At 39.9% G+C, this 22,330-nt stretch overlaps 1 protein-coding gene across 1 annotated transcript in view; it reads left to right on the top strand.

The window, feature by feature from the left end:
- The first annotated feature begins 2,282 nt into the window (after window positions 1–2,282).
- Window positions 2,283–22,330, top strand: part of LOC128688027 (uncharacterized) — an 82,449-nt gene continuing 62,401 nt past the window's right edge. The window contains exons 1-2 of the mRNA XM_070083759.1: window positions 2,283–2,523; window positions 16,816–16,946. Coding sequence (XP_069939860.1) covers window positions 2,298–2,523; window positions 16,816–16,946 — 357 coding nt within the window. The 5' untranslated portion in view covers window positions 2,283–2,297. The remainder of the gene's footprint in view (window positions 2,524–16,815; window positions 16,947–22,330) is intronic.

The raw sequence follows: 22,330 nt of genomic DNA, 5'->3' as shown, positions 1-22,330 counted from the left end.
TGGCCAAAAACAGGGCTCAGAGTCGGTGAAATCGCTGATGCGTATGTGTCGCCGAGACCACTAACTTCGCAGGAGCGTGATTCCATGACTTTTCGACCAAATTTCGTACTTTTGGTGTCATTACCATTGGGAAAAGATTCTCTATCATTTCATAAGAATTTTTTTTTTTTTTTTTTCCAAAAATTTTGCAACATAGAATGACAGTTTCAGAAAGGGACTTGCGACAGTCAAAGGGTTAATAGTTGAAACAGGACCCATAGACGCAATACTAGGCACAAAAATCTCTATGACTTTCCCTGTGTCCGGCTAAATCTCTTCAAAAATTCAGTGTACATTAAAGGTTCTGAAATCTGAATTGTCTGCCAGAAATATCCAGAACCACTGTCTCAGATAGTATTTTCAAAACTACCATTAAAAAACACCTTTCCCTAACTTATCCCAGCATCAGCAAAATAAGTGAAAAACCACATATCCACAAACATGTAAAACATTATAATCTTATTCTGTATCTGTAATCCTCCCAGTTATTACAACATTGATTGTGTCCCCTTTATGTTAATAAGCTAGAATTCTCATCACCTGTAATCAGTCATAATTAAACTAGTAATTCCTTATTAAGTAAACTTGATTAAAGCCATATAACGTGAACTAGCAAGATATTAAATTCTCTTGTTTTCATTGTAACTCCTAAATTTATACCTACACACACCTAAGAGACAGTATAAAGTTATAGAAATTGTCATTCCTTATTAATTTTATGTTAGTCTTAACCCTTTCAGGGCTTCCAACGTACTAGTACGGCTTGTGCACCATGGTTATTGACGTGCTAGTATGCCTAAATTCTAGCACCTTCAAATCTAGCGAGAGAAAGCTGGTAGGCCTACATATGAAAGAATGGGTCTATGTGGTCAGTGTGCACAGTATAAAAAAATACTGCAGCACACAGCGCGTAATGAGAAAAAAACTTTGACCGTGTTTATGGTTTAAAACAGCGACTTTGCACTCTATTTTTGTATGGTATTTATGATGGTATTCTAGTTTTCCTGGTCTCATTTTATAGAATGGAAGACATATTACAGAAATTGAGATGATTTTGATTGGTTTTACAATGAAACGTACCTTGAAATTGAGCTCAAAGTAGCAGAAATCTTCGATTTTTGCCAAAGTTCAAAAGTAAACAAATCATGCTACGTGCCCAATACACGTCAGCTGGTGAGTCTGATATTCTTCCACAAGTGCGTTGATATTATTTATACCATCTCTACACTAATGCAGTAATCTGCGTAATGGTAAATCTTCTATTTTTTGTGAGAATAAAAATTCAAAGTGGAAAGCAAAAGAATGAAAGAGGGGCATGGGCACATGACTAATGAACAGAGGAAATGTTATTTTAGTGCCAGGAATGTCTTTCTTGTTTATTCTGGACCCTTTTTGGAAATTGGCATCTTTTGAAATTTGTGTGAAATTGGCAAAATTGCTAAATTCTGACCACTTTATTGGATAATTGAAATCGGTAAATGGGTGGTTTCTTGTACTCATTCGATAGAAAAAATGGAGTTCTAGCGAAATAGTTAAGATTTTTGTCGACTAGTACACTGGAATTGGCCGAAAATAGGGCTCAAAGTGGGCGAAATCGTCGATGCATAAACATCGTCGAGGCCGTTAACTTCGCGATAGCATAATTCCGTAAGTTTTCCATCAATTTTCATACTTTTGGTGTCATTTTGATCAGGAAAAGATTCTTTATCTTTTCATAAGAAAAAGTAATTTTTTTTTTTTTTTTTGAAAAATTTTCAACCCTGAGAACAAGTTTAGGAGAGGGCCTCTTGACCCTGAAAGGATTAAGTTTGCCCGAAATGTTCTACATATAAAGGCACTTTCTGCATGCACACATAAATGTCATTCACCTTTGTACAAGCATTGTATCATGCTGAAATAAAGTATTATTATTATTATTATTATTATTATTACACCTACCATCCGACTTACGGCCGTGTTTTTTATGCCAAACTTCTGGGAATTAAACAACTATTTGTGTTGTACACAGTGTTTATCCTAAACCTTACAGTATAAAATACAGTACTAACAGCATAAAAAGTAAAGTAAAACATGAAATACCGAAATAAAACAATAAAATAAGGTCATTACAAAAATGTTTTGTTGATATTCAGTAGTAAAGTTCGACTTACGACCATTTCGAATTACGACCGGTTTCTCGGAACCGAACTCGGTCGTAAGTCAGATGGTAGGTGTATTATTGTGTTAAGTGCACATTGTGCTCTTTAGTTGAGCACTGCATGTTCTTCACACATTATGCTCTCTTTGTATTTAAGATAAATTTACTTGCAGACAAAGAGCCACCACCACCTCTTCCAGAGAAGAAAGTGCCAGCTCCACCACCTCCAGAAAAGAAGTCGTCGATCCAGTCCAATTCCATACCTGATGCTCATGAGGGTAGTCCCACTTCCAGGGACCTCACAGAGATAACAATGCCAAAATTTACAAAGAAATCTGCTGTGAAAGGTGATATTCCTGACCATGCTGATAAACTAATCATTTATCAGATAGCTCTCAGTGGCTCAGTTTTGTCTCATCTTGTTAGTATTCAACAGTGCTCTAATGTTAGCTCTGATTGTGAGTTACACCCTCAATTACTGTGTCTGCTTATCATTTCAGCTTTCTCTTCAAATTTATTTAAATTTTAAAACATGCATGGTCATAGAGCCAAACTTTTTATGAAAATCCAGTTTAGTCTAGTGGCTGTTCTGTGAATTATAGGAAACGTTCCTTGTCTTACTGAAAGAGAGAGAAGTAGAGAACTGATAATTCAGTCTTTCTGAAGTGGGAAGTAAATCAAAATGAAAGGGTGGTATATGTGATTAGGAAAATAAGAAGTTTGTAATAGGGGACCAGAGGTGAACAAGCAAATGACACAATTTTTCTGGTCAAAATAATTATGGCCACACTGCTTTGAAGACCTCTGACAGATTCAAGCATTTCTTCTTGACCAGGATTAAACTCGCAAGAGAGAGAGAGAGCAGCATCTCACATTTATTAGACAGTAAGATGCCAGTGATGGAGCACTGAACCAGTGACAATGCACTCCTCACACCAGCACTTTTTTTCCTGGCCAGTTCTCTCTCTCCAGCACCCAGTCTTTCACTGTTCCCCTCCCTCACTTACCTTCTTTGTTCCCCTTGCTCCCCCACTGTTCATTTTTCCAGTCTTCTTTTTCTTTCCACTCATTCGCCTTCCTGCCCAGCCACATTTCCTTCTCAATCCACATTTTTTCTCCTGTCATATACACTTCCCATCTCTCCTTCCCTTTGACCCATCCTTCTTACCTCTCTTCATCCACCCCTTCCTTCTCAAATCACTCAACTTACAACACTCCAACCCACACACCATATACCCAATAATAGAACAACAGCCCCCACCCCACTCACATGAGATCTACCCTTCCTTAGGCCATCTCCAGTGGAGAGGACCTCCCCATCTTCCTCTCCCAGTAACAAAGAAATTGACAATAATACAGGCACAAACACCATAGATAAGGAAAGGATAGATTAGAGAGTAGTATAATGCAAATAGTGCTGTTTGAGGCACATAGTAACTTATTTTGGAGAGGATGCCAAGTGATTTGGTTATATTTTTTTGTTATGTGCTGAATGTGGATGTTGAGTTTCAAGTTGCTGTCCAAGTACAGTCCTAAGAATTTTCCTTCGTTTTGTCTTGCAATGGGAGAACCATTAATCACAACATTTAGTTGGACATTTGCAGCTCTGTTCCCAAACATCATGTAGAAAATTTTATCACTTAAGAGTAAGTTTATTGGTACAGTGGACCCCCGGTTTTCGTAATTAATCCGTTCCAGGGAGAGTGACTAAACCCAAATCTGACGATTTCTGAATTAATTTTTCCCCATAAGAAATATGTAATGTAAATCCAATTAATCTGTTCCAGACACCCAGAGGTATTAAAAAAAAATTTTTTTTTTACATGAAATATTCATTTCCCTTCACAGAAAACAATGAGACATGCAGAATAAAACAATACTAAAATGACATTTACCTTTATTGATGAGTGATGAGATGGGAGGAGGGGAGAGGGTGGAGGTGTACTATTGTTTGGAAAGGGAATCCCCTTCCATAAGGACTTCAGGTACCAAGTCCTCTTCTGGGGTTACTTCCCTTCTTTGTTTTTTAATGCCACTAGGACCAGCTTGAGTCATTGGACCCCTGTCACTAAAATAGTGTTTCAGAGAGGTCTGTATCTGGCATTTCTTTAAAACTTCCCTAAAATGGGACACAACATTGTCATTGTACATGTTGCCAACACAACCTGCAACAACTTTATCAGGGTGAAGTTCATCCATAAATGTTTGCACCTTTGTCCACATTGCACAAATCTCCTTAATCTTTGAAGAAGGCACCTTCCTCCATCTCTCTTCTTCCTCCTCTGAAGCAATTTCCTGAGCTGTGGTCTGTTGCTATTTCAGATGAAGCTCTTGCAGCTCTGTAGTGGTTAGCTCTTCATCGTGGTCCTCCACCAACTCTTCCACATCCTCCAAACTCACATCCAATCCCATGAAATTCCCCAATGCCACAATACTTTCCACACCTGGAATAGGCTCCTCAGAGTCAGCCCCAAACCCTTCAAAATCCCTCTCTTGTACACATTGTGGCCACAATTTTCTTCAAGCAGAGTTCGAAGTCCTGGAAGTCACTCCCTCCAAGCCTTATCTATAAGGTTTATGCAATGGAGGATATTGAAGTGATCTTTCCAGATCTCTCTTAGGGTCAATTCAGTGTCTGAGGTCACTTCAAAGCACTTTTGAAACACTGCTTTGGTGTACAGTTATTTGAAGTTTGAAATGACCTGCTGGTCTATGGGCTGGAGTAGAGGAGTGGTATTAGGGGGCAAGAACTTCACTTTAATGAAACGAAACTCCTGCACCAGATGCTCTTCCAAGTCTGGAGGATGAGCAGGAACATTTTCCATTACCAGGAGGCACTTGAGTTCCAGTTTATTTTCCAGGAGGTATTTCTGCACACTGGGGCCAAACACTTCATTGAACCAATCAAGGAAAATGTCTCTTGTGACCCATGCCTTACTGTTTGCCTTCCACATCACACACAATTTATTCTTGGCAACAATGTTTTTCTTGAGCACTCTGGGATTTTCAGAGTGATACACCAGTAAAGGCTTCACTTTGAAATCCCCACTAGCATTACTACAGAACATGAGGTTAGCCTGTCTTTCATAGTCTTGTGTCCTGGGAGTGCCTTTTCCTCCTAAGTAATGTAGGTCCTCTTTGGCATTTTCTTCCAAACGAGGCCTGTTTCGTCACAGTTGAACACTTATAGGGATTTGAATTGTTCAGCCTCTATGTACCCCTTTAATTCATGAACATATTTTTCAGCCTCATTTTTGTCAGAACTGGCAGCCTCACCATGCCTTATCACACTATGTATGCCACTATGCTTTTTAAATCTCTCAAACCAGCCTTTGCTGGCCTTAAATTCACCAATATCAGCACTAGTTCTGGGCATTTTCTTTACGAGATCATCATGCAACTGCCTTGCCTTTTCACAAATTATTGACTGCATAACACTATCTCCTGATAATTGTTTCTCAGTGATCCACACCAACAACAGTCTCCACATCTTCCAGTATTTGTAATCTCTGTTTTGTAAGCATATTTGCAACTTTTGCAACAACAGCTTCCTTGATTTCCTTTTTCTTGGCCACAATAGAAGCAATGGTTGTATGGGGTTTGTTATACAACCTGGCCAGCTTGGCAACATGCACTCCACTTTCAGATTTTGCAATGATGTCTTTTTTTGAATTCTATAGTGTTTCTCACCTTTACCAAAGGGCTGGCAGTAGAAGCTTTCTTTGGGCCCATGGTGGCTCATTTAGCAGTTACAAGCACTAAAAAGAATGGAATAATACAAAATGTATGAATGCATGGGATCGCCCTCACTGGCTGGTAAACAATACCGCACTGCCTGTAAATGGTGTGTTGGGCTGCTCGGGCTGCACGGACATGTTCGGGAGGAATGACTTACCGAGCTCAGTGACGATTACCAAGCCAATATTTTGATAAAAAAAAGTGACTATTTTCAAAAATTATGAAATCCGTCGACTGCTAAATCTGGGGGTTCACTGTAGTTATCCAGGCAGATATCTTTGATACGCTCATTGACAGTGTTATTGAGAATTTGGATTTGAGTGGAAGATGACAAAAGTTGTGTTGTCTGCAAACAGAACAGGCCTAGGTTGTTGAGATGCATTTGAAGATCATTGATGTATGTGAGGAAAAGCAAAGGGCCGAGAACACTGCTTTGGGGTACCCCATGTCGATAGGTCTTGTTGACTAGGTTGTGCCATTGATGGAAATATTGGTATCTGTTATTCATGTAGGACTTTAGATAAGCAAGTGTATAATTTTTGATACCATGATGTTCTAGTTTAGCATGCAGGATTTTGTAGTCTACTGTATTGAATGCTTTCTTGAGGTCTATAAAGAGGCCCAATGGATATTTGTTATTCTCAAGAGCTGCATAAAGTATGTCAAGCATTTTTATAGTTACATAATTTGTACTTTTATTTAGCCTGAAACCAAACTGGCAGGGGATGATTGGGGGTTATCTATGGGGTAAAGATGCAAATGAATCACTGGCATTTTAGAAAGTATTTTTCTTTTCATCTAAAGATTGTTAGAAAGTGAAAACTCTGGATGAGAAAGTGGAGGAATCAGACTAACTATATGTATGAATAACAGTACAGTTAACTCTTAAACTGTCCAAACATATTTCTACATTCACTCGCGTAGCGCTCCGAACGTAAATCTACATTTTATTTTACATTCCTTCAAATGTAAAATAAAACATAGAACTACGTTCAGAGTGCTACACGGGTAAATGTAGATCTACATTTGGACAGTGTAAGGGTTAAGAATCCTTTGTCCGAAAGGCTTGGGATCGGAAGTGCTTCGGATTTCAGATTTTTCAGATTTTGGAATCTTTGTATATTTGCATTTATAAAAATGGGACAGCATGGGAATGGGACCCAAGTCTAAACACAGTACTGTACTGTAATGTACCAAAAATCATGATCACTACTTACAAAAAGATGATACCATATTTTACAGTGTTGAAGATGCTATTTTGTTTTTTCCCCAAAATAGGTCATAGGCCTCAGCCTAAGCCTAGAGAGGTGTTTCAATACTAGACAATAATCAGAGCTCCTGTGTATGGCCCAATAATGGCACTTAGCAGTGGTAGGCTAAGGTACACCAGATAATGGAGTTGGATGGACTGTGGGATGTATCAGTAGGCTAATTTGTCAGTTCACCATCAAACCACCTAGTAATAATATTTTTACTCACTTCAAACAATCCTGATATTAAGGGAACATTATCAGAAATAAAAATAAAAAGTAAAATTGTGGTATGTTGTTACAAGGGGTTCAGGTAATGCGTAATGCATACCAGTATACGGCAGTAATACACAATAAATGCCATTTGCACACTGTAGGTTTCTTTTGGTCGAGTTGCAGTACAAATGTACTCTTATTAATAGTAAAATCAATAAACTTAAATACATTAACATGAAATATTTTTAAAATGCATGAAAAAAATCATCACAAATCAATATGCAGTCCTAGTTATAGACACATCCACTTGCACGCATCGAGACAGTGAGTAAAATCAAATTAAATCAAATCAAGTTTATTCTCTATAGAGATTACAATGCGGGGTTTACATATTATAGGATATTGTGTGGTTTACATATTATAAAATACTAATTACAGAGAGGGCCACTATCACACCTAGCATGACTAGGCATTTTGGACAGACTAAGATTAATTCAAAACTCTATATTGGTGCAGATTATGGAGCATATTGGTATTAAGGCTAAGTAACTGAATTACAGTTCGTAAATTTACCAATGTGAATGGTTTTGTTTTGGTACAATACATATTTTATATATTGGAGTATCACTGGCAAACTTATGACTAGTTAAGATTCATTAGGTAATAGTTGTATTACGTGTTTCTATGTTTATATTCAGTTGGGTGAATGTAAGTGCAAATTGTGGGGAGTCACAGATATTGAGGGGAGGTCAAGGAAGAGAACATGGCCAGTCATGTCCAGTTCATATACTGAACGTGGCTCACATGAGTGATAGTGTCCTGCAAATGTTCAGTTGCAGATAAATTGAGTGACATCAAAAGACACAAAAATACTACCAAGCACAAAAAGCTGAAGAACCATTCATTACACAAAGACTTTGGGTTATAAGAACATAAGAAAGGAGGAACACTGCAGCAGGCCTGTTGGCCCATACTAGGCAGGTCCTTTACAATCCATCCCACTAACAAAACATTTGCCCAACCCAGTTTTCAATGCTACCCAAGAAATAAGCTCTGATATGCAAGTCCCACTCAAATCCAACCCCTCTCACTCATGTATTTATCCAACCTAAATTTGAAACTACCCAAAGTCCTAGCCTCAATAACCCAACTAGGTAGACTGTTCCACTCATCAACTACCCTATTTCCAAACCAATACTTTCCTATGCCCTTTCTAAATCTAAACTTGTCTAATTTAAATCCATTACTGTGGGTTCTCTCTTGGAGAGATATTCTCAAGACCTTATTAATGTCCCCTTTATTAATACCCATCTTCCACTTATACACTTGGATCATGTCTCCCCTCATTCTTCGTCTGACAAGTGAATGTAATTTAAGAGTCTTCAATCTTTCTTCATAAGGAAGATTTCTAATGCTATGTATTAATTTAGTCATTCTACGCTGAATGTTTTCTAACAAATTTATGTCCATTCTGTAATATGGAGACCAGAACTGAGCTGCATAATCTAGGTGAGGCCTTACTAATGATGTATAAAGCTGCAGTATAACCTCTGGACTCTGTTGCTTACACTTCTTGATATAAATCCCAATAATCTATTTGCCTTATTACGTACGGTTAGGTACTGCTGTCTTGGTTTGAGGTTGCTGCTCACCATAACCCCCAAGTCCTTTTCGCAATCTGTATGGCTAAGTTCTACATCATTTAACTTATAAGTGCTAGGGTTATGGACACTCCCGAGCTTCAGAACCTTGCATTTATCTACATTGAACTGCATCTGCCACTTTTCTGACCAAGAATCAAGTTTGTCTAAATCCTTCTGAAGTTCCCTAACATCTACGTTTGAATCAATTATCCTACCTATCTTTGTGTCCTCGGCGAATTTGCTCATATCACTAGTAATACCCTCATCAAGGTCATTGATATATATAAACAATAACGGGCCTAAGACTGATCCCTGTGGTATGCCACTTGTTACAGATCCCCACTCGGATTTAACCCCATTTATAGACACTCTTTGCTTCCTGTCTGTGAGCCATGACCCGATCAACGAGAGCACTTTTCCCCCAATGCCATGAGCTGCCACTTTCTTTAACAGTCTTTGGTGCAGAACTCTATCAAAAGCCTTACTAAAATCTAAGTAAATAATATCAAATTCTTTATCGTGATCAACAGCCTCAAGAGCTTTACTGAAGAAAGTTAATAAATTAGTTAGACAAGAACAGCCTCTCGTGAATCCATGCTGAGTATCATTAACCAAGCTATGCTTATCCAGAAGGCTTCTTATAATCTCAGCTATAATTGACTCTCGTAATTTGCCTACAATTGAAGTTAGGCTTATTGGGCGGTAATTTGACGGTAACGACTTGTCCCCTGCTTTAAAAATAGGAATTACATTAGCCATCTTCCACATATCAGACACTACACCTGTTTGAAGAGATAAATTAAAAATATTAGTTAATGGTTCACAGAGTTCCATTTTGCATTCTTTAAGAACCCTTGAGAAAAGCTCATCAGGACCCGGCGACTTATTTTGCTTCAGTCAGTCTATCTGCTTCACAACCATTTCACTAGTGACTGTGATGTTACATAATTTATCTTCTTCAGGCCCACTATAAAAATTAATTACTGGGATATTGTTAGTGTCTTCCTGTGTAAAAACCGAGAGAAAATAATTATTTAAAATCGAGCACATTTCATTCTCTTTGTCAGTAAGATGCCCATAGTTATTTTTAAGGGGACCTATCTTATCTCTTAACTTTTGTTCTATAGACCTGGAAAAAACTTTTTGGGTTAGTTTACGAATCCCTAGCAACTTTAATTTCATAGTCCCTTTTAGCTTTTCTTATTCCCTTTTTAACATCCCTCTTAATGTCAATATACTGATTCACAAGATGACCCTCACCTCTTTTGATGCACCTATAAATTCCCTTCTTATGCCCTAGTAGATATTTCAGCCTATTATTCATCCATTTTGGGTCATTTCTATTTGATCTAATTTCTTTATACGGGATAAACGTTCTTTGAGCAGCATGTATAGTGTTCAGAAAACTGTCATGTTGATAGCTCTCTTTGTTACCCCAGTCAACAGACGATAAATATTCTCTAAGCCCATCGTAATCTGCTAAGCGAAAATCTGGGACTGTTACTGAGTTATCCCTACTATCGTACTTCCATTCAATGCTAAATGTAATTGATTTGTGGTCGCTAGCACCCAGTTCCTCTGAAATTTCTAAATTATTAACAAGGGATTCATTGTTTGCCAGAACTAAGTCAAGCAGGTTATTTCCCCTTGTAGGTTCTGTCACAAACTGCTTCAAAAAACAATCCTGAACTACTTCTAAGAAGTCGTATGATTCTAAATTCCCAGTCAAGAAATTCCAATCAATATGACTAAAGTTAAAGTCTCCTAGAATTACTACATTATCGTGCCTTGTAGCCTTAACAATTTCCTCCCATAGTAGTCTCCCTTGGTCCCTATCTAAGTTTGGGGGACGGTATATCACACCTAAAATCAATTTTTCATGCCCCTCTGAAAATTCTATCCAAACAGATTCTGTATGTGTTACTTCAGACTTAATACCCGTTTTTATGCAACAGTTCAAGCGATCTCGGACATACAATGCCACCCCACCCCCCTTCCCGATACTTCTATCTACTTGGAACAATTTAAAACCCTGAATGTGACATTCCGCAGGCATGTCCCGACTTTTTGAATTAAACCACGTCTCAGTTATGGCAAATACATCAATGTTTCCTGCACTAGCAACTAATCTCAATTCGTCCATCTTATTCCTAGCACTACGGCTATTAGCATAATATACATTGAAAGACTCTCCTTTCTCTTTACCCTTCCTGCTCATTTCTGTTTTTCTACTAAACCTATTGCTGTCCTTATCACCTAGTGTCACTGGCTTTTCAATATTTACCTCGTTCTGCTTATTACTAGTTCCCCTAGAACTCATAATACTACTACACTGGGACTTCACTGTTTTCCTACCAAAACCCATACCACTAACTATTCCTAGTTTAAAGTCCTAACAGCTCCCTCCACTGCAGTTGCCAGTGCCCCCGCCCCAGACCTAGATAAGTGAACCCCATCCCTGGCATACATGTCATTTCTGCCATAGAAGAGGTCCCAGTTGTCAATGAATGTTACTGCATTTTCCTTACAGTATTTGTCCAGCCAGCAATTGACACCAATTGCCCTGGACAACCATTCATTTCCAACTCCTCTCCTTGGCAAAATACCACATATGACAGGGTTCCCACCCTTCCTCCTAATTATTTCTATTGCTGACCTATACCTGCTAATCAGGTCCTCACTCCTACATCTGCCAACATCATTGCCTCCAGCACTGAGACAGATAATAGGATTGCTCCCATTACCTCTCATGATGTCATCCAGATGGCTAACTATATCCTCCATCCCAGCCCCGGGGAAGCAAACCCTCTGTCTCCTGCTCCTGTCCTTCAAGCAGAATGCCCTATCCATGTACCTAACTTGGCTATCTCCAACAACAACAATATTCTTACCTTCCTTGGTGTCGTTCGTCGTGACGTTCCCAGTAGTCAACTCAGATTCGTCAGATAGCACGGAGAAAGCATTAGATGTTTCCACAACAGTTTCCACAGCAGTCTCTTTCTTCTTCATCGTTTCTACCTTTCCATTCGTCTTCTTGATCGTCAACTTCATTCCATGCTGTCCAGCCACTGACCAGTTTCTCTTCTTGACCTGAGGACTCAAAACAGGACGACTACTACGAATCTTTTTGTTTTCCTCGGTTAGTCGCCGAATCTCCATCTTTGCCATCCTCAATTCTTCCTTAAGCTGTTGGTAAAGTTGCTTGATGGAGGGCATCTTGGTTCAGTCCATAGAGAGCACACTTGACACATCCTCACTGAGTACAGGTCACCTCTGAGCTAATACTATACACATTTGTAACTTTCTTTTCTTTCTTTCAACACACCGGTCGTATCCCACCGAGGCAGGGTGGCCCAAAAGGAAAAACAAAAGTTTCTCCTTTTACATTTAGTAATATATACAGGAGAAGGGGTTATTAGCCCCTTGCTCCCGGCATTTTAGTCGCCTCTTACAACACGCATGGCTTATGGAGGAAGAATTCTGTTCCACTTCCCCATGGAGGTAAGAGGAAATAAACAAGAACAAGAACTAGAAAGAAAATAGAAGAAAACCCAGAAGGGTGTGTGTGTATATATATGCTTGTATATGTATGTGTAGTGTGACCTAAGTGTAAGTAGAAGTAGCAAGACATACCTGAAATCTTGCATATTTATGAGCCAGAAAAAAAGACACCAGCAATCCTACCATCATGTAAAACAATTACAGGCTTTCGTTGTACACTCACTTGGCAGGACGGTAGTACCTCCCTGGGTGGTTGCTGTGTACCAACCTACTACCTAGGACATACGTGACTATGTATGATAATTTGTGTAACTGTATTTGTGTGTACCTGTGCCTAAATAAACTTATTAAGCGATCATGTAAGAACAGAGGGAAATACATCTTTGTTCATTGCTGAACATTATTCATTACAAGTAGTTGACCATTTAAGCTAACCCATTCGGTGTTGGTCCAGTTGTAATATGGCTTTGAAGCCAGTGTTGGTCCTGTAGTACTACACCATGAGCTCAGCTCACTCAGATAAGCTATGAGTGGTAAATTTGGGCCTAGGCAGTAAGTGTGCATTATATAAAAAATCCTGCAGCATGCAGTTCATAATGAGAAAAAAATGCAACTGTGTTTATGGTTTAAAACAACAACTCTGCAGTGTATTTTTGTTTAGATTTTATGGTTGTGCTCTCAGTTTCTTGGTCTTGATAGTATGGAAGATATATTATAGAAGTAGAGATGATTTTGATTGATTTCAAGACTGAAAGTTGCTTGAAATTGAGCTAAAAGTGGTGGAAATGTTTGATTTTTGCCGATGTTCCAGAGTACACAAATGATGTCACTTGTCCAGTATGAGTCTAACTGGCCAATCTAATATGCATTTAGAAATGCACTGACATTATTTTTACATTTATTACAGTAATGCAGTAGTCTTCATAACAGTAAATCTTCTATTTTTTTGTGTGAATAAAAATTAAAATGGAAAGCAAGCGTAATATAAGAGTGGCCTAGAGACATGACTGAGGAACAAAGGAAATGTTTTTTAGTGCCAGGAATGTGTGCATTGTCTATTCCTGACCCTATTTTTAATTTGGCAGTTTTTAAATTTTGTGTGATATTGGCCATATTTCTGATTTCTGATCACTTTATTAGGTAGTTGAAATAGATAAAAGGGGGGGTAGGGGTTCTTGTACTCACCCAATAGAATAGAAGGTATACTAGTTATGAGTTTGGTCGACTGGAACAATGGAATTAGCTAAAAATAGGGAGAAAGTTTGAGATGAGGGGTCTCAACCCTGAAAAGGATAAAAGAAAAGAACTTTTTGCTGGCAATTCTGGATGTAACAACCTTTTAAACTCAGAATTGGGATTTAGTCATCTAGAATAATTGCCTGTACACTGGCACTTTTTTCAGTGTTGTTTCATATAAATTTAGTGCATTTAGCATGTTTTAGGCTTTGTGATCACCACTAATCTTTAAATATTTAATGCTGTGTTTGTTCTTAAATTTTTGTAACTATCCTGTTGAATATTCACATTTGCTTTTAATATTCAGTTTATCATGATAGATTTTTGCTTGTTTCACGATCAGCATTCTGTTAAGCGGCATATGCTCACTCTGACGCTGAGGAATCTACTCCATCTAGTACTTGCAGTAGGACCCCTGTATCCGCGGTGATACGTTCCAAGGACCTGCCGTGGATACTGAAACCGTAGATAGTAGCAGACCCTATATATAAGTCCTATACATACCTATTATAAAGTTTAATTCATAAATTATACACAATAAGTGGAGAATTATCACTTTTTCACTGATGGGAAGCACTTCACGGCTTCTTTTAGGTCTTGAAGAACTGTCGACTTATATACTTTTGCACATTGGGGCCATTATTATGCAAAATTAAGAGGTATTTTTGGGCCACTGTAAACCACAGATAACTGAAACCATAGATAGCGAATCAGTGGATACAGGGGTTCTACTGTACGATCAAGATCTTCATTTTTCCCTCTATGTAATGTTTTTCTATTTTAACATGTATAATTAATTTAACACGGTTCAGTTTGTGGGAAGAAAAAAAAATTATCTTTTGCTCAAGCGGCCACCTTGTGGAGCAGCCGGGGAGCCCTCCTGCCATCCCCTACCACTCCCCGACACCACCCCATCATTCCAGAGTTCGTAATTCATAGGTGTCCAGTCTTTCTCTGCTACAAGGCAGCTGTGTTTGTGAATTGTGTTATGAAATTTTAATTACTGTATCTTGTATCTGCCAAGCAATCATGACACCCAGTAGCCATACCGGTGTTGTTGAAAGTGGCACGAAGAGGTATAAGCACTTAAGTCTTAGAATTAACAAAGAAACAAAGATATTAGACAAGAGATAACCTGTAACTATACTGAAGTGTAACTTTGTACACAGAAAGAGGTAAACATGAGTTTGTGTGACTGAATGGCTGACTGACTTACTGAGTGACTTGTCTTACTGAATGACTTGACTGACTTACTGAGTGACTTGACTGACTTACTGAATGACTTGACTGACTTACTGAGTGACTTGACTGACTTACTGAATGACTTGACTGACTTACTGAGTGACTTGACAGTCTTACTGAGTGACTTACTGGATGACTTGACTGACTTACTGAGTGACTTGACTGACTTACTGAATGACTTGACTGACTTACTGAGTGACTTGACAGTCTTACTGAGTGACTTACTGGATGACTTGACTGACTTACTGAGTGACTTGACTGACTTACTGAGTGACTTGACTGACTTACTGAATGACTTGACTGACTTACTGAGTGACTTGACTGACTTATTGAATGGCTTGACTGACTTACTGAGTGGCTTGACTGACTTACTGAGTGACTTGACTGACTTACTGAATGACTTGACTGTCTTACTGAGTGACTTGACTAACTTACTGACTGACTTACTGAATGACTTGACTGATTTACTGAGTGACTTGACTGACTTACTGAGTGACTTGACTGACTGACTCACTGAATGACTTGACTGACTGAATGAATGACTTAGACACTCCAGTACAGCCATCAACTTCAGTACCAGAACCTCTACCATCCACCTCAGCCCAGTAGGACCACAACATAACTCTCCACTCTCTTCACAATCATCCACAAACACCAGCACCCACAATTTAAGGTAAGAAATACTATTATTTCTGTTACATTTGTAGTCTTAAGCAGTAAAAACAACATAATACATCACAACAATGAACTACAACTACATAGTCACTTTTATTTTTGTAAAAATGTGGAGGCCTGAAAAGAAGTTGTTCGGCTTTTTGGGGGCTCCCAGGAACGTAACCCTCTTTTTCCCGTAAGTTCTTAGTTCATCTAACATGATTTTACCTGCCACGGCATTTTCAGGAGCGTAACTACTGTGCTAAATGACAGTCTACTGTAGATAAACATAAATGCTTTTTTTTTCTTCTTTTCACTATTACCCATAGGCCTTTCAACATTTTCAACAATGTCTTCATACCACAGAGCACAAATGATGTGGTAATCAGTGAGTAATTGTTGCTGACAGATTGAATGATCCATTTGTTGCACGTCATGTCAACACTTGAGAACTTTTGGATTTTTGAGGTTTATGAATTTTGGAATTTCAGACAAAGGATTCTCTATTGTATAAGCATAATGAGCACTTGTTGATGCTAGGTAAAACCCACATGGAGACAGGAACACACAAGATAAAGTGGTCTGTATATTTTGACACCAGCTGGAAATATGCAATTTTTTTTTTTAACACTTGCTGACCCCCACTAAGGAAGGGTGATCAAAGAAAAAAAAAAAACTTTTTCCATCATTGACTCTATAACTTTGTTGCCGAGGCATGCCACCATTGTGACACAGGTGCCCCTCTAAACTGCAATATCCCCACCCCTTCAGAGTGCAGGCATTGTTCCTCCCATCTCCATGGGGAGGGCAAAAAATTCAAGAAAATTAGTACAAAGAGACTTGGAAAGCTACATAAGGATACTGCAAGGATTCTTGACTGACCATCACATTTACTATACTTGTGAAATGATCCAAGGTGTGCCATTAGTTAGAGGAAACATTGTAGCAGTCTCTCGCCTCCCTTTGCCCCATTCCTGACTAAATATGTTAAACCAGGCGCATATACAAACTTAAAAGTTTAAAAAATTTAAGCTCAGTTGGATAGAAAATTGTTAAAATAAACATTTTCATGTTTCATTAATGCTTCATAGTTTTAAGACAATTTAGTTTTGTAATTTTTTAATTCATATATAGAAACTGTAAAGTACTTTTATTTCAGATTTTTCTGACAAACCAGATGAGCCAAGCTTAACTTTGGACACAGATGGAGAGAGGTTGAAACATGTAACCCAGCTCCGTCCCAAAGGGCCATCACGAAGACGACCACCCTCGGGTATATTCAAAGATAATGTAAGCATGTCAGTCATCTTAGAACTTCAGGGATATAAGCCTCTTGAGTGTATTGTGCTGAGTCAAGTGTAATATACAATTATTATTGAAAGAATTGCTGACAAGACAGAAAGTAGGTTTACAGAGGAACAAGGAGGACTTAGGAATGATAGAGAATGTAAATATAAAGTGTTTATATTGAAGCTTGTAATCTAACAATACTTACATAAGAGTATGAAACTGTTTGCTACATTATGAATTTAGAAAAAGCACATGATAATGTGAAGAGGTGAGCAATGTGGCAGATTTTGCAACTGTTCAGAATAGGTAATACATTCCTAAAAGCTTATTAGCTTTTATTAGGAGAGAGGCTTAGTTTAGGGTATGTAGGAGAGAAGAGAATATTTTTTTCCAGTAAATGCAGGCCTTAGACAGGGATAGAGATGTGTGATATTACCATGGTTGTTTATATTTTTATTAATGGGTTTGCATAAGAAGTAATTGCCTGAGTGTTTAGAAGATGTGTGGGATTAAAAGATAGTGAATCCCGTATGAAGTTCTCATAATTATTAATTGTTGATGACAGTTCTTTTGGGAAATTCTGAAGAGAAGTTGCAAAGTTTGGTGGAGGATTTTGGGAGGGTGTGTAAAAGAAGGAAATTATTAGTAAACACAGAAGAGAATAAGATTATGTGAGTAAGAAGAACTTTGGGCAATGAAAAACTTGTATAACTTTCAGAACTACACTGTGAATCGTTTCCTAAGTAGCAGTGTAAGATGTTCCTCATTTTGATAGAATATTGATTGAAAAGAAAGTATTTTTGCCACAAACCCAAAAAAGTTGGGAAGGTAGGTAGGTAGGCTAAGTGTTGAGGTGTCATTGGAAAGAAGGGAATGTGCCAGAAGGAATGCTCCAGAAAAGAAGGAATGTACCAGATAAGTGGTACCACCCATCTTTTGTACAGGTGTGAATGATAGGCTTTAAACATTGGAGTTAGGAGGAGGCTGGGGGTTTCAGAGCAATGTCTGGTGTAACTATTATGCAAAGAATTCGGAACTTATAAATCAGAAGACTGTGTGGGTTATGAAAGATATTATTTAGGCGATAGAGTTTGTTGAGATGGTTTGGGCATTCAGAGAGAATGGAGCAGAATAGGCTAACCAAGATGGTGTATAAATCTGGGGTGGAAGGAACAAGGAGTGGGGGTTGTGTAGGAAGGGTTGGAGGAAGGGTGTGAAGGAGGTTGTAAGTCGTAGGGGCATGAACATCTAGGAAATGTGTGACCTTGTTAGATCAAGGTAGGTGGAGACTACAGATTTTAGGGCTTTAATGTGCCCTTGGAATGTAAGCAAGGTAACATCTGTGCAGTTAACTAGAGTTAAATCCTGGAAGTGGGAAGTACAATACCTGCACTCTGAAGGAGGGACGAGGATGTTATATTTCAGAGGGTCAGTTGAATTGCGAAGTCTGCACATTTCTGGCAAAGCAGCTTTTGAAGGAATGTTGGTGAATACTTCCTCTTTTTTTTGGGGGGGGGGGGGGGATCCTCCTTTGGTGGGAGACTGCTGATCTGGCAAAAAAAAAAAGAAAAAAAGTGCAAGTGTGAAGCATTAATTTGGTGTAGGTGGCATGCAGGGACAGCAGGTGAACCCGGCAGCCAGCTTATAAATTGTACTCATTATTCACATATAAACTCCACTATTATATAGTGTATTTTTTGAGATTAGGTTAAGTGAAGAGAAATTAAAGAGAAAATTGAAATTGGAGTGTAAGAATTAAAGGAAGTAATGAAGAAAGATGTAGGTTTAAGAACTCTTTTCTTCAAAGCTGTGCATTATGTATCAAAACAAAGACTTTAATTATGAGCAAAATGTTGTTTTTAGATGTTATAAACTTACAGAATGAAAGCATGTTCTTACGTAAGGTGTACATTCAAAGAGTAAATGAAGGTTACTGAATGAATGAAATGATAATTACAGTATTCTAAATAATCTTTTACAGTGGACCCTTAGTTAACGACGTCATTGGATAACGTAAAAATCAGATAACAACACGTTTTTGTGTCAAAATATTGGGTCAGTTAAAGACAAAGAACTTGGTTAAAGTCATTTGTCCCGAATGTGTCCGCGCACCGAGAGCGGCCTGGCCACTCCATGTACAGCCAGTGTGCCATTGTTTACAAGCCAGTGAGGACGATTCCACACGTACATGCGATACATTTTGTATTATTCCGTTGTTTTTAGTGCTTGTAACTGCTAAATAAACCACCCTGGGGCCAAAGAAAGCTTCTAGTGCCAGCCCTTTGGTAAAGAGGGTGAGAAACACTATAGAGTTCAAGAAAAAGTTGGTAGAAAGATACGAAAGTGGTGGTGGTAGTGATGGTGGTACACCAGCCAGGGTACTTCCCCACATACCAGCCAGGGTACTTCCCCACATACCAGCCAGGGTACTTCCCCACATACCAGCCAGGGTACTTCCCCACATACCAGCCAGGGTACTTCCCCACATACCAGCCAGGGTACTTTCCCACATACCAGCCAGGGTACTTCCCCATATACCAGCCAGGGTACTTCCCCACATACCAGCCAGGGTACTTCCCCACATACCAGCCAGGGTACTTCCCCACATACCAGCCAGGGTACTTCCCCACATACCAGCCAGGGTACTTCCCCACATACCAGCCAGGGTACTTCCCCATATACCAGCCAGGTTACTTCCCCACATACCAGCCAGGGTACTTCCCCACACACCAGCCAGGGTACTTCCCCACACACCAGCCAGGGTACTTCCCCACATACCAGCCAGGGTACTTCCCCACATACCAGCCAGGGTACTTTCCCATATACCAGCCAGGGTACTTCCCCACATACCAGCCAGGGTACTTCCCCACATACCAGCCAGGGTACTTCCCCACATACCAGCCAGGGTACTTCCCCACATACCAGCCAGGGTACTTCCCCACATACCAGCCAGGGTACGTCCCCACATACCAGCCAGGGTACTTCCCCAAACACCAGCCAGGGTACTTCCCCACATAACAGCCAGGGTACTTCCCCACACACCCACCAGGATACTTCCCCCACATACCTGCCAGGGTACTTTCCCACATACCAGCCAGGGTACCTCCCCACACACCAGCCAGGGTACTTCCCCACATACCAGCCAGGGTACTTCCCCACACACCCACCAGGGTACTTTCCCACACAACAGCCAGGGTACTTCCCCACATACCAGCCAGGGTACTTCCCCACACACCAGCCAGGGTACTTTCCCACATACCCACCAGGGTACTTCCCCACACACCAGCCAGGGTACTTCCCCACATACCAGCCAGGGTACTTCCCCACATACCAGCCAGGGTACTTCCCCACATACCAGCCAGGGTACTTCCCCACATACCAGCCAGAGTACTTCCCCACATACCAGCCAGGGTACTTCCCCACACCAGCCAGGGTACTTCTCCACATACCAGCCAGGGTACTTCCCCACATACCAGCCAGGGTACTTCCCCACATACCAGCCAGGGTACTTCCCCACACACCCACCAGGGTACTTTCCCACATACCAGCCAGGGTACTTCCCCACATACCAGCCAGGGTACTTCCCCACATACCAGCCAGGGTACTTCCCCACATACCAGCCAGGGTACTTCCCCATACACCCACCAGGGTACTTTCCCACATACCAGCCAGGGTACTTCCCCACATACCAGCCAGGGTACTTCCCCACATACCAGCTGGGGTACTTCCCCACATACCAGCCAGGGTACTTCCCCACATACCAGCCAGGGTACTTCCCCATACACCCACCAGGGTACTTTCCCACATACCAGCCAGGGTACTTCCCCACATACCAGCCAGGGTACTTCCCCACACACATGATTTGATTTGAGTGGGACTTGTACATGAGTGAATAGAATTATCAAAGCTTATTGCTTGGGAACCATTGAAAAATTGGGTTGGGCAAACACGATTCTGTTAGTGGGATGGTTTGTGAAGGACCTGCCAAGTATGGGCCAACAGGCCTGCTGCAGTGTTCCTGCTTTCTTATGTGCAAACATTTATGGATTAACATCACCATGACACAGCTGTTGCAGGCCGTGCTGGCAACATCTACAATAACAATGTTGTGTCCCATTTTAGGGAAATTTTGAAGAGATGCCAGAAACAGAGCTCTTTGGACAGATATTTAGTGCCGCAGGTGTGCAGTGACTCTTAAGCTGGTCCTAGTGGCATTAAAAAACAAAGAAAGGAAGTAACCCCAGAAAAGGACTTGGTACCTGAAGTCTTTATGGAAGGGGATTCCCATTCTAAACAATAGTACACCTCTATCCTCTCCCCTCCTCCCATCTCATCACTCATTAATAAGTCGTCAATAAAGGTAAGTGTCATTTTTGTATTGTTTATTGTGCATGTCTCATTATTTTCTGTGTAGGGAAATGTATATTTTATGTAAAAAAATATTTTGTTTAATACTTTTGGGTGTCTGGAATGGATTAATTGGATTTCCATTATTTCTTATGAGGAAAATTGATTCAGATAATGACAGAATCAGTTAAAGACAAGCTCTCTGGAACGGATTAATGTCGTTAACTGAGGGTCCACTGTATTAAATAAATATTTTAGTCTTTTGCTGGGTTTTAGGTTTTCATTTTTAGTTGTTAGAGAACATAAGAACATTAAGTTTATGGCAATTCAAGTTATGGTGGAACTTTGGTTTTCATATGCCCTAGTTTTCGTGCGATTCGGTTTTCGATGACTTTTTTTTTGTCAAAATTTTGTTCCAGCTTTCGTACATCTGCTCGGTTTTTGTACACTTGAAAATGGTCCGTACCAAACTTGTCCGCCTGCCTTTGTGACTCTGCCACTCATTTCCCGGAATCGAGTGGTCACGCAAAGCATCCCATGCATTTATGATTTTGTAGGGTTTGTGTCTGGGAAAGTCCATGGGGTTGGATGTGAGTGGCCAAGATGTGGAAGAGTTGATGGACGACCACAGGGAAGAGCTAACCACTGAAGAGCTGTAAGACCTTTAACTGGAACAGCAACAGACCACAGCTGAGGAAATTGCTTCGGAGGAGGAGGAGGAGAGAGGGGAGAACGTGCCTTCTTCAGTAATTAAGGACGTGTGCAAAGTGGAATGAGTTGCAAAGTTTTGTGGAGAAATATCACCCCTAACAAAGCTGTTGCAAGTTGTGTCAGCAACATGTTCAATGACAATGCCTTGTCCTATTTTAGGCAAATCTTAAAGAGACACCAAAAACAGACCTCTCTGGACAGATTTTTTTGCGGCAGGGTTCAAATGACTCTCAGGCTGGTCCCAGTACCAGTAAAAGCCAAAGAAGGGAAGTAATCCTGGGTAGGGCCTTGATACCTGAATTCCTTATGGATGGGGATTCCCCTAC

Source organism: Cherax quadricarinatus, chromosome 10, assembly GCF_038502225.1.
Source record: "Cherax quadricarinatus isolate ZL_2023a chromosome 10, ASM3850222v1, whole genome shotgun sequence".
NCBI lineage: Eukaryota > Metazoa > Arthropoda > Malacostraca > Decapoda > Parastacidae > Cherax > Cherax quadricarinatus.
Note: the sequence above shows the minus strand (reverse complement) of the source record. Positions and strands in the feature narration are given on the sequence as shown.